General features: G+C 39.7%; 1 protein-coding gene across 1 annotated transcript; it reads right to left on the bottom strand.

Moving 5' to 3' along the window:
• Nucleotides 1-860: 860 nt before the first annotated feature.
• On the bottom strand, nucleotides 861-12,240 carry p2rx3a (purinergic receptor P2X, ligand-gated ion channel, 3a). Its single transcript, XM_061686521.1, has 13 exons — nucleotides 12,163-12,240; nucleotides 11,913-12,047; nucleotides 10,204-10,339; nucleotides 9,289-9,360; nucleotides 8,923-8,992; nucleotides 7,495-7,591; nucleotides 7,333-7,410; nucleotides 7,121-7,262; nucleotides 4,991-5,127; nucleotides 4,812-4,905; nucleotides 3,960-4,025; nucleotides 3,801-3,878; nucleotides 861-3,714 (listed from the first exon to the last, which is right to left on the bottom strand). Exons 2-13 carry the CDS (start codon nucleotides 12,035-12,037, stop codon nucleotides 3,586-3,588), a joined length of 1,224 nt encoding a protein of 407 aa, XP_061542505.1. The 5' UTR covers nucleotides 12,038-12,047; nucleotides 12,163-12,240; the 3' UTR covers nucleotides 861-3,585.
• Nucleotides 12,241-13,447: the final 1,207 nt, after the last annotated feature.

Genomic DNA, 13,447 nt, shown 5'->3' with positions numbered 1-13,447 from the left:
TTTCTCACCCACTTGTTCACAAAGAGGTGAACCTCGCCCCATCTTTGAATGACTGAGCAATTCAGGGAAGCTCCTCTTATACCCAATCATGGCTCCCACCTGTTCACAATTAGCCTGTTCACCTGTGGGATGTTCCAAATAGGTTTTGGATGAGCATTCCTCAACTTTCTTAGTCTTTTTTGCCACCTGCCCCAGCTTTTTTGGAACGTGTTGCAGCCATAAAATTGTAAGTTAATGATTATTTGCTAAAAACAATAAAGTTGATCAGTTTGAACATTCAATATCTCGCCTTTGCAGTGTATTCAATTAAATATAGGTTGAATAATGATTTGCAAATCATTGTATTCTGTTTTGATTTATGTTTAACACAGCGTCCCAACTTCCTTGGAATTGGGGTTGTACATCAAACCTTGCAATTGCAATCAGAAACATAAAGATTCTCTTATGCTGATTGAATAGCCACTTGGTGAAAGGAGGACTGTTCTATTTCGACATTGAGCATGTGCTTAGAACAGACAATCTAGTTACTGTCTGAAATGAAATTGTGGCTGTGCGACTCAAACAGAAATCCTGTCTGCGAAATGCGATTTTGCCCCGAACAAAAGAGGAAACTCACATCAGTCCATTAGAGCCCCTGCTGACCACGATTGACCAGGAGAAGACTAACAATGGTCCATTTGAAAATCTCAAGCGAGACACACATTTGTCCTAATGGGGCCATGTGCGCACACACACACACACACGCACACGCACACTCACGCACACACACACACAGTCTAAAGGGCTGGAAGTAGCTCATTTTTGTGTGGTTCAGTCACAATGTCCATGCAATAAGGGCACACACGAAGACACACATGAATAGTTATTTTGTGTCAGGAAGAGGACCAAGTATGGGTGATACATTTCTCCTCATTATGCTTCAAGTAAGCAAAGCAAACAAGAGAAACTATAATATTATGGAGGTTACGTGGGCTCATCGTTAACTGTCGTAAAAATCCTGTAAAACGGAACCGCTTGCAGTGAAATAACAGCTTTAATTATTTATTAATGTTTCCTTTTTTTCTTCTTCGAGAAAATAAGCAAAAGTAGTTTTTGTTTTAATTCTATGGCAACGTTTCAAAGAATCTTGCCTGTGCTGTAAGCAAAGCAAATGTATTTATATAGCGCATTTCATACACAAGGTAACTCAATGTGCTTTACATGATTAAAAGCATTTAAAAACAAAGAAAAGAAAACAGCTGATAAACATTTAAAACAAAGAGGAAACAAAATAAAAAATACAATTAAAACAGCCTACAGTGCAATAAATATCATTTAAAAGTGGAAATGCTTTAGAAAGCATGGGAAAAAAGAAGTTTCTAACCTGGACTTCAAAACACGCACACTTGTGGCTGACGTCACTTCTGTTGGCAACTTATTCCATTTGTGTGCAGCATAATAGCTAAATGCTGCTTCACCGTGTTTGCTTTGGACTCCACAATTCGACCCGAGTCTGTCAATCTCAGAGTCCGACCGGGTTTATATTACATTAGCATTTCATTCATGTGTTCAGGACCTAAACCGTTGAGTGATTTATACATCAGTAGCAGAACTCTAAAATCTATTCTAAAGCTGACTGGGAGACAGTGTAAATACTTTAGAATTGGAGTAATCTGCGTGGACCTCTTTTGTTCTGGTCAGAATCCGAGCTGCAGCTGTTTCATGCTCTTTCGGGGGAGTCCAGTCAGAAGACCATTATAATAGCCAAGTCGACTTGAGATAAAAGCATGGATGAGCTTCTCCTGGTCTGCTTGGCACATGCAAGCATTCACTTTGGATATGTTCTTCAGCTGATAGTAGGCTGTGTAATTAATTGAAGACTGTAAATTGCCCGTAGGTGTGACTGAGAGTGCAAATGGTTGTTTGTTGATATGGGCCCTGCGATTGGCAGATGATGCATTTCTACCTTGACTTACAAGTGCCCAACATGAACCTTCCATCCATCCATCCATCCATCCATTTTCGGAGCCGCTTCTCCTCACCAGGGTCGCGGGTGTGCTGGAGCCTCTCCCAGCTATTATCGGGCAGGAGGCGGGGGTACACCCTAAACTGGTTGCCAGCCAATCGCAGGGCACATAGAAACAAACAACTATTCGCACTCACAATCATGCCTACGGGCAATTTAGAGTCTCCAATGAATGCATGTTTTTGGGATGTGGGAGTGCCCGGAGAAAACCCACGCAGGCACGGGGAGAACATGCAAACTCCACACAGGCGGGGCCGGGGATTGAACCCCGGTCCTCAGAACTGTGAGGCAGACGCTCTAACCAGTCGTCCACATGAACCTGTTCAATTCTATTTATTATTTATAATTGTTGGGGAAGGGCTGGAATGGATTAATGGCATTCCCATTCATTTCAATGGGGAAATGTATAAATTGTATACATTTGAGATATGAGTAATTTACATGATGAGCGTGTTCACGGAACGAATTAAATTCACAAGCCAATGTGCCAGTGAACTGTAAATGTAATTACTTCCATTACAGAAGACTATTTTGAGCACTGTTGGGCTAGTCATCACAACTCCGCAAACATCAACAGCCTGCAACATGTTTTTGGGAATGGGTCCGTTCAAAAATTCAATCTGATGCCCTAAATCTATTCTGAGAGCGAAGTGTTCTGAAAGGCAACGCGCGCTGGCTTTCTTTGAATTTACAAATAAGCGCCTTGCTTGGTCATTCTGCCTGACTGTCTGACGCTCTGTCTCCCCAATCCGAGCGTCCAGAGTGCGCTCTGAATAACCCACCAAACAACACAGTCCAACAACGCTCTGAGTTTCCCAACAGTCAGGAGAGTACGGAGCGCGCTAGGAGTGCATTTCCGAACGTACCCCATGTGTCTACATCCCTTTAGTATAATTACAAAATTTTAAAACGTACCTTTTCTTTGATCAGGTTCACCCAACCAAAGTGACTTTCATGTAGTTTAGCTACATTTTTCATTTTTAGTATCTTACTCGGCTATCTTTCTCTTGTCGGTAGAGTTGGAATTGGGCAAATATTCTCGCTAAAGAAATAGTTCCGTGTGTGCGTGCGTGTCTGTGATCTTGTAATCTTGTTGAGTTCTGGATCAAATTGCAATGATTGTGAGTTCATTCTTTGGTTATCTTTCATTGGAAAAGCAACGAACACGCAGTGAGAAGTTGTGGCGAGAGTTGTTCAATAAGGGTAAGGAAAGGGTAAGGAACACTTCCAACAGTAGCTACATTTAATGTAGAATACCTTGTAGCTGAGTTTATTACATTTTGGAAGATTGGTGACTTGGTCATTGAGTGAAAATGTGTTTTGTGCATGTTTTTGCTCTTTTGCTTGTATCTTGTGAGTGAACAAATAAAAAATATTGATATATTGAATTACTCATGAACGTTTCCTGAATGTTGACTTCTCGATTTGCTTATCATACTGTAAATACTCCAGGAAGTCGCTCTGCAGCGCAGTCCATCTTTACACAATTCCTTAAGGTCGTTGAACAAAATCCACAGTATCCTTCGGTCTTGAAAAGGCTTAATGATTGGAGGGAACAGCAAAACCCACACCCGGCTGTGTCACACAGGCTGGTCAGCAGTGGCCAGAGAATGGGCTCCAGAGTCGTAGGAGCTCTTCATGCCTTCTTTGATGGATATCTGGCTGCTGGGGCTCGGCGCAAGGGACGCTTCTATCTGAGCCTCCGACACCTAAAAGCGTGGGAGCAAAAGAAAGACAACGGTGGTTGGTCACAAGACATTATGAACTCAAGGTTAATCCATACGCATGCTTTTACCTCTTCAAATTTCTTGGCTTTGTACTGCTCTGCGCCTTTTAGGAAGTTTAGGAGGATGAGGTCGCATAGAACTGTACCCTGCCATAGCCAGAAAATAGAATGAAAACTGACAGCAATGTGGCAGATTGAAACATTCATTTTTATCATTTAGAAACTCACGAGTCCAATGGAAGTGAAGGCAGCGACCAGGTTGATCAGAGTTGGGATTGTGTTAAACTTTCCTGCCTGAAATGAGACAAACGCAAGTTTACATTTAATTTACATTCATTCACATTTAAATAGAAGGAATTTAAGGTCTTGCAAAGTTCAAGATATCTGGCATTATATAGTTTCCAGGACCGTGTTGTAGCATGCAAATAATCTTAGGAAAATATCAAGGATATTAGTGCTCGGTTCACTAGAAGAAGAAGGGGGGAAAAAAAAAAAAGGAAAAAGAAGGCTGAATTTTAAAGTGTCTACAGTTGGTTTCATCAGTTTATTGCAAACCAATAAAACAAATACAAGGCAAAATACTTTCACAATAGTAGGAACGTGGAAACTATTGTACATATCAATATTTGATTTACACCTAAAAAGAGCAGAAAGAAGTCCAACTTTATTCCCATCCTTTCTCGAAGAATTCATAGCAGTCAAGGTGTTAGCGTCTTTATCAAAATGAGGCTATAAAATCATTGTGATGTCATATATTAATATGAATTATCAGTACTGTGTTACAACATGCTATTTCTAATCTTTCATTTTCTTTATACAACACTATTATTCTTGTAATCGCTGAAGTGAATGTTAAATTAAAATATAAATTCTCATGTATAATGTTGATTAAAACTACGCATGCATTTTAACCTTTCGTTGGTTTAACCATAACAAATTGATACCTAGCCGTATTCAAACACTTTCTTCGTTTTAATACCTCGTGGAAATTATACTTTGATTTTAAACTATTCCACAATTACATATACTTCAAACGATGGTGGTCAAATGTGGGTTGAGACAAACTCCACGTCAACTCACCTTGCCGGTGACCAATACATCAAAACGGATGGCAAAAGCTTTGTGCAGTGCCCGATATTCGGTCCCGTTCTGAGTCTTAAAATATTTGGCAAACCTACGTCGAGAGAAAGATAACGTGAGGCAAAAAGAGAGACAATGAAAGGGAGCTGAATGTTAATGTGAGAGAATGAGCAATCAACCTGAAGTTGAACCCCTGAGAGACAGCGTTCTTGGCAAAAGGGGCATCGAGTCGGGTGAAAGCGTACTTGGGTACGCAATACTCAATGTCCAGGTCTAGGTTACACTTCCACTCAATGTTTATTCCGATTTCGCCACCCTGGAAAGGAGAGGTCAAAGATGAATAAAGACGATCTGTAAATACAATGATAAAGGAATGAACCGAAGTGAAGAAGCTGAACACAACACAACACACATACTGTAAATGCAGGCGCGTCTCAATAAATTCCAATATGGCAACAAAGTTGATTTGATTTCAGGAGTTTAATGCAAAAGGTGACGGGTATATTTTAAACAATTTCATTAAACACATAAAATGAAACACAAATACATTTTCCAGAAGGCAAAACTCCTGTCTAATTTCTTTTGATTGTTTAGTATGAAATAATCACATTTCTTGAGATGGTGAGGTTTGCGTTTTCATTAGCTGGAAGTTACGATCATCAAAATTAGAATAAATAAACAAACAAAACCACACACAAACAGACAGACAAATAAATAAATAAATCATGATACACAGTATGTCACTCTGTGTGTCGAGTGTAAATTCTTTTGTTTGTTTGAGTTTCAGTTTTTGAAGTGAATAAATGAAATCAATTCGGCTTTTCACAATATTCAAATAAGATACACTTGTATGTTACAAATACCAGGCAAGCCTCAGTACTCCCCTTTACTGTCTGATGTGCGGCTTTTAAAATGACTTTTTATCCATCCATCCATTTTTCCATACCGCTTATCCTCACTAGGGTCGCGGGCGTGCTGGAGCCACACACTGAACTGATCGCCAGCCAATCGCAGGGCCCATATCAACAAACAACCATTTGCACTCTCAGTCACACCTACGGGCAATTTAGTCTTCAATTAATTAAAACAGCCTACTATCAGCTGAAGAACATATCCAAAGTGAAGGCTTGCATGTGCCAAGCAGACCAGGAGAAGCTCATCCACGCTTTTATCTCAAGTAGACTTGGCTATTGTAATGGTCTTCTGACTGGACTCCCTTAAAAAGAGCATTAAAGAGCTGCAGCTCATTCAGAATGGTGCAGCACGGGTTCTGACCAGAACAAAGAGGTCAGAAGGCATAACTTCAATTCTCAAGTCTCTACACTGGCTCCCTGTCAGCTTTCGAATAGACTTTAAAGTTCTGTTACAGGTCTATAAATCACTGGATGGTTTAGGTCCTGAATATATGAAAGAAAAGCTAATGGGATATAAATCATTTTAATCACGTAAAGCACATTGCGTTACCTTGTGAATGAAATGCGCTATATAAAGAAAGCTGCCTTGCGCTTGGTATTATTTAAATACTCGTACTACTACTCATACTAATAATGGATAATAAAGACATTTTTATATTCACCACAGACACAGTATCATTTTTATAATCATTTTGCAATTGTATTAAAGCTCTGCATTAAATATTACAACCCCTACCTGTCGGAGCAGAAAAGGTGTGTACGGTGTTGCACATGGTGTCGAATGTCACTGGTTGATTTACAGTCAATCGCATTTGAGTAGGAAGCTGCCTTTGCCTTTGGTATTCCAATCGGAAGTAGGAAAGTAGGAGTTTTTTGACCGCTGTCGTTGTCAACCCGTAACAGCTTGTCGCTGCCGTGTTTACGTTTATTCATTCAAACTATTGGAAACGTATTGCAGTTGTGCGATCAACAAAGAATGTACAAGGGAATAAATGGACTGCATGTTCAACTGGCAAGTTTGTCTTGGAGTCTCCTTCATCAATCACGGTAACAAACAGCGCGTCAGTGAATAAACTCTAGCTCAGCACCTCAGTTTGCCTTCAGCTGTGGCTTGACCTCTACACTACCTCGAATGGAAATTTGCCACAGACTGTGATGATTCATATTTACAACACTCACTAATAATAACGATTAATTATATATCATGTTCATTTAAAATAATTTAAAGCCTTCAATGAACTCAAGAAGCATGCTTTTGGAATGTGGGAGAGAGCTGAGGGCTGGGTCCAAACCCCCCTTAGAACTGCGAGGCGGATGTGCTGACCACTCTTCACCTTGTCGCATTTTAGCACACAAATATATCAAATCAAAGGAAGTAAAGAAGCTATGGAAGACCTTTTTCGCCAGGCCAGCCACATTCTGTCCAGTGTACTTCAGTATGTCGCCCACTTGAAAGATGGGGCAGAAGGGGTTGGTTTCAGTGTTGTATTTACACTTCTTTATCTCTTCAGACGTCATGTTGGATGGAAAGTTTCCTCTGGAGGAGAAATAAAGGCGGTTACAACGCAACAAAGCCGTCGAGTGTGTGGCGTGTTTGTGCGACTTACCTGGTGATGTTGAAGAGAGGGAAGCGGATGCTGTTTTTGATGAAGATTGTGAAGTTTTCCACGTCGACCATGGGATCCCTGGAGGAGCATGCGGACAGAAGGCGGATGCGAATGGAGCGAAGCGACACCTTTGATTATCAGGGTTTGAGTGATGAGTCTCACATCTCGATGCTGTCGTTCTCGACCGGACACCATCCCTCGACCTCACACTGACCTTTGGACATGTCACCGCCGTGAAGACAAGCACCTGTAATCCTCCCTGGTGCATCAGAGGGAGCGAGAACAGCTATGAGGTCACAACAACGGCCGCTGTAGCGACAACCCTTTAACAGAGGTGGGTAGTAACACGCTACATTTATTCCGTTACATTTACTCAAGTAACATTTTGGATTAATTGTACTTGACAGAGTAGTTTGAATGCACCGTAGTTTTTACTTCTACTTGAGTATTTAAGTGAAAAGGAATCGATACTTTTACTCAGTTACAATGATCGACATGCCGCTTGCTACGTGTATATATCCATTATTGCATGCGCGATCTATTCTTTCCAATTCACCAATCACATGGCAGTCACATGACTGCACACAAACTCTTCAAGTGACTCATTATGGGGGGGACAGCCGCGTGGGTGTTTACAGACCCGTTTACAGACCCGAATAACAGCTTTGTCATGCAGCGTAGTCTTAAACTGTAACCGCCTAAACTTTGATATTTCAGCCCACTTCTAACTTGAGAAAACACCTTGCGGTAAGTTGCAGATGTTTTTGCCGTTGTTTTGGCTGTGTATCTGGCAACGCTAGCCCTGTTTTATGGTCATAAGTCACTGTTTTGTTTTTGTTTTTACGAGTTACTCTTGAGTAGTTTTTCCACTGAGTACTTTCTTACGCTTACTCAAGTAAGTACTTGGAGGGGTACTTTTTACTTTTACTTGAGTCATATTATTCTAAAGTAACACTACTCTTATTTGAGCACAATATTTGGTTACTCTACCCACCTCTGCCCTTTAGTGAGGTCTGAATTGGGGCAGAATTTAGTAGTGCAGTGGAACGTTACAAATGTGGTAAAAATTTTGTTCGTCCGAAATCCATCCAACCAAGTATTTTCTATACTAGTGATTCTCAAAGCGTGGTACGGGTACCAATAGTGGTACATGGGCTCGCTACAGTGGTATGCAAAGAATCACATCCTAAATCGAGTTCAGTTGTATTTAACTTTGAAGTTCGATAATACAATGGCATTTAATCTTTATGAACTGTTAAAAAAACATTTATTTAGGTAAATTTGTTTCTACTTTTATGTGCAGTACATTGTAAAGTCATCACTGTTTAAATGTTTTTATTTCAGGGTGCGTTGCCACCCACAGCAAATCCACCCTGTACAGCCACACATAATGGACATGCCAGAAACCACCTCTGTGCCTAACTTGTCTGTGTTTGGAATGTGGGAGGAAGCCACAGAGTACCCAGAGAAACCCCACACAAGCACCAGGAAAACTTGGAACCCCAACCACTTGGAAGCCAACCAGCATCACTGGCTTGACTTCGGAGGTTCCATCGTGGTCATTCCCTCAAGAAGAAAAGGTTCTTTTACCGTTTGTAAGGATGGAACCAAGATGTTGTTCACAGTCGGTGTCTGTGTTACAGCTATACCCCTTCCCATTCTAAAACATGCAAAGACACATTTGTGTTAGGGTCACTTCAAATCACTTTACATAGCACTCATTTTCACAGTCATTAAGTCAACACCCACTTTTATCCAAATCAAACCAAGCAAACTTATCTTACAAAAAAGACCAAGAGAACACATGTTCTCAATGTTCTACTTTTTAAACATAATTACACACAATTATCATTATCATTATGAAATATAATATACAAATAAATAAACTGCACTACTAATTTGCAACAGAAATTCATGAGATGAGAACAATGGATGGAATAAATAAAAGTCTCTCACTTCAGCACATTTTCCTTGGAACTGATTCTCGGTGATGATGAGTTTGGTCATGATGCAGAACACAGCTGCACCCTGCAAAACAGACACACACACACACACACACACACACACACACACTCACACACACTCACACACACTCACACACACACACACACACACACACACACACACACACACACACACGCATAGAATATTTTCAAAGTTCAAAACATTCCATGTTAATTATCAAAAATGTATGGGAATAAAAACCAAACAAGAAATGTTAGCTTTCAATCGGGAATTTCAACATAACTGGAGAAACAATATTTTAGTGTAATATTGAGTAAAAACTAGATTTCAGGCAAGTACAGTTGTACTTCGACTTGACTATCCCAACTTATTTGTTTTTTGAGTTACGGGCCGAAATTTGAGCTACAAGTAAGCTTCGGACGCGCTGCCACTCGAGTGAAGAATTAATATTATTATTTTTTTAAATGGAGCATTTAAGTACTGTACTGGGATGCCTTCACATGTGAGCAAGGACAGCAATATAGTTTGCCCGGATGTCTACTTATGACAAAACTAAATGTTTTTGTAATTCATGTTTTAATATGAAAGCTTTCCATGAAATTCCCTGTTAATTTCCGTACATTTCCATAAATCCCATTGAAAGTTTTCAATTTCAATTCCCCGTTGTAACTCTCCATGGAAATTTACCACCCCTTTTAAACTCCACACTACAGTATAATGCAAAGCCCTGGGACCAATTAAGTGACATCAAGTCAAAGCGGTAGCTTTATCGGAATGGGCCGACAACATTAGGTACTCCTGCGCCAATTCAGAATAAGATTACAAAAGAATAAGAATACAAAAAGCTGAATCAAACATTCTGCCTTTCCAAAGAAAGTCATGCCGAGTGTTTTGTGCTTTTCATACCTGTTGGGGGAAGATGAAGTCCGCCACATCCATGAGCTGATCTTGATGGTAGCCGAAGCCCTTCACTTTAGTCATGATGGACGACTCTATGCCGGTGTCGGACACCTGGTAGGCTTTTTCATGAATGAACACCCAGCTGCACGACAGACAGTTCAAAGCAACATTTTAAACCAAATATACTTCATGGACGTCACTGAAGATGCACACTGAACTGTCACGATATTGGTAACTGGTCTAAAAATGTTCACTTGATTAAACCATCCATCCATTTTTTTTTCTCATCTGACTGACGGGCGAGAGGCGGGGTACACACTGGACTGGTCGCCAGCCAATCGCAGGACGCATACAAAGAAATAACCATTCACTCCAATGGGCAATTTAGAGTCTTTAATTAACACAAGAAACAGACTTTTGACAGGATGCCGATGTTGCCCGTGTGTTGCCGAGCAGACCCGGAGGGTTGTTATTGCCTTGAGTTGGTGATAAAAGCTTCCATTGTGGCGTAATCTACGTTCTGTTGAACCCTTTTTACACAATTTCTGGAATGTTGCAGATGAAAGCACGGGATGATGCCCGTTCAACAAGAAACAAGCAGAAGCAGACCGAGTCACAAGCACAGCGCATCGATTCAAGAAAATGAATGGCCGCTTGTGTTTTTGTTTGGGGAATAAAACAGAGTAAATGCCCAGCAATTGGGACAAAATAACAAATTTTGGCTTTTCAATGTGATCGCATGATACCTATTTTATATCCATCCATCCAGCCATCCATTTTCTGAGCCGCTTCTCCTCACTAGGGTCGCGGGGCGTGCTGGAGCCTATCCCAGCTGTCATCGGGCAGGAGGCGGGGTAAACCCTGAACTGGTTGCCAGCCAATCGCAGCCTATTTTATATGTATTTATATTTATATTTCATTATAATATCGTTGGCGTCATAGAACAATTGCCTAAGTCATTTTTAATTGTCATAATATCAATAAAAAAATAGCAACATGCTTGCTAAAAACATTCCCCCCCCAGCATGTCCGTGAAGATTCCCAATCGCAGGTCAGAGTAACAGAATAGAATAGAATGCCTTCTATTGTCACTGTTCACATGTACAATGAAATCGAAAGCAGCTCCTTCTCCAGTGCAAACATGTATGTTAAGTGTTAAAGATATATAAGTATAAAAAAAAAAAAAAAAAAAAAAAAAAACCCCAAAACAAAACAATATAAAATCAAATCGAGGAAACTGGACTCTTCTTGTTGAATTTGAAGTGTTTTTGTTTTTTTCTTCTGAAAATGTTCATTACAGACTTGGTCAATTATGCTATTAGGCTAAAAATATACAGTATTATTGTACTATACTGAGAGCTGTTTCTAATATTTCGCCCATCTCAAGCCCCAAGTAACACATTTTAGTATAATGTGCATTTCTTCAAGCCGCATGTTGCTAAATTACTGTCTCCATTTGTTCCTTTTTTTTTTTTATATCATTAAAGGATCATTTCAACCAAATGACAATATATCTGAACACATTTTTTCTTAATTTACATCACTTTTGGTCAACACTACAAGCAATTTTATGATACCTATGATTCCTGTGTAAGTTCCAAGTTGAAACATTATTGTCAAAGTACAAGTACCTGTTTCGCTATTGCAAAGTCATTTTTCAACATGAAGTGACAGATTTTCTGTAAGCTCCAGACATTTCGGCACCAATCACTCACCCAACAAAATAAGTGATGATCAGGACTTGCACGACCCTGTTGATGATGCCCACCAACCAACTCTTGACCACCACGGATTTGGTGGTCTCGTAGGTGAAGAAGTTCGTGACCCAGCCCCACACCATGGTGGTCTTGCTGGAAAACACCGGCCGCTTCTCAGAAGGTGTATGGGACTAAAATATTTGAAGATTTCTCTGGAAAAGATGAGGAAGCCAGTTTGATACAAGGGGACTCCTCTTTGAAGACTGACCTGAGCTCAGCTGGGATTTATTGAAGATATGACTGATGGTTGTCCCTCTTCTTCTGCCACTCCATCGCTGGACCTCCCCTTCCTCTGTGCAAATGAGGGGAAGAAAGTGTCCCTCCCTCTTTATCCTCATTCTCCATTTACCACAAACCCCCAGTGTCATTGTACATTTGCACAACAGAAAACACACATACTTCAACGGGAATACAATATAATAAACAATAGCAATGCTAGAATGACATAAAAAAAACTCATTGAATATATATAGGGCATATAAGCAATAAAATACTAAAATAACAAATGAAATGATGAATAGCAGCATGTATAAAATAAGCATAAGTAAAATACATGAAGATAACTGAAAATAAAAGGTGACAAAATAATGCTGAAATACGGAAACATTACAAGAAATAACATAATAAAATACAAATAATTAGCATTAATAATAAATAAACAATACAATAAAATGACATCTTAACATCTTGATGTAGTAAAATCAATCCAGCCATTTTCCGTACCGCTTGTCCTCACGTGGGTCGCGGGTGTGCTGGACACCCTGAACTGGTCGCCAGCCAATCACAGGAAAGTACTAAAATATTAAAATCAAATAAGAAAAAGTGATCAAATGACAAAAAAACGATGCATATTAGAGTGGCACTTTATTGTGGGCAGCCTAAGCACACTTGTGCAATAACAATACTGTCTAAACAGCATCTTGATATAGCACACCTGTAAGGTAGAATGGATTGTCTCGGCAAGGGGGAGGTGCTCCCTGACAGATTTTTAAACATTTGAGAAAAATAGGCATTTTGTGTATATGGAAAATGCCTTTTTTTTTTTGTTCAATATATAAACATTTATTCTGTTTAAATGATAATATAGTAATGATGGTAATAACCAATAATGTATGAGATACATACCTCATAATTGTAAATTGACACAGACAAAGGAATCGAACATTTATAAAAACACGTCAGACAAGTACCAAAACATAAAATAAAGGAAAAAAAAATAATAATTTAAAGTAACACCCTCATGGACACGCGGTGACTGTCACACTTGCTTTTCATCCTGATATCACATCCAAATATGATTTTTAGATGATGTTTAAATTGTTTCATGTTTGAACATTGTTTTAATCTCTTCTCCTGTTCATCTAGTCTTCCTTTTGTACTTCCATTATCATTTTGTCAGGAGCATTTCCATCCAGTCGTCTTAGTTAAGAGAAGAGTTTCTTAAAACTTGAAAACATCAAGAAAGCGCTACCACTTCAAGTAGATCACTATGA

This window comes from Phycodurus eques, chromosome 9 (assembly GCF_024500275.1).
Source record: "Phycodurus eques isolate BA_2022a chromosome 9, UOR_Pequ_1.1, whole genome shotgun sequence".
Classification (NCBI taxonomy): Eukaryota; Metazoa; Chordata; class Actinopteri; order Syngnathiformes; family Syngnathidae; genus Phycodurus; species Phycodurus eques.
Note: the sequence above shows the minus strand (reverse complement) of the source record. Positions and strands in the feature narration are given on the sequence as shown.

Bases quoted from the DNA above. Each gene is read 5' to 3' on its own strand.
- p2rx3a (XM_061686521.1), bottom strand. From the start codon at position 12,037: ATGGTGTGGGGCTGGGTCACGAACTTCTTCACCTACGAGACCACCAAA. The intron at 4,906-4,990 runs GTTGATTGCTCA...CTCTCGACGTAG, and splicing joins TCTCAGGGGTTCAACTTCAG to GTTTGCCAAATATTTTAAGA. The intron at 3,879-3,959 runs GTGAGTTTCTAA...TGGCTATGGCAG, and splicing joins CCTTCACTTCCATTGGACTC to GGTACAGTTCTATGCGACCT.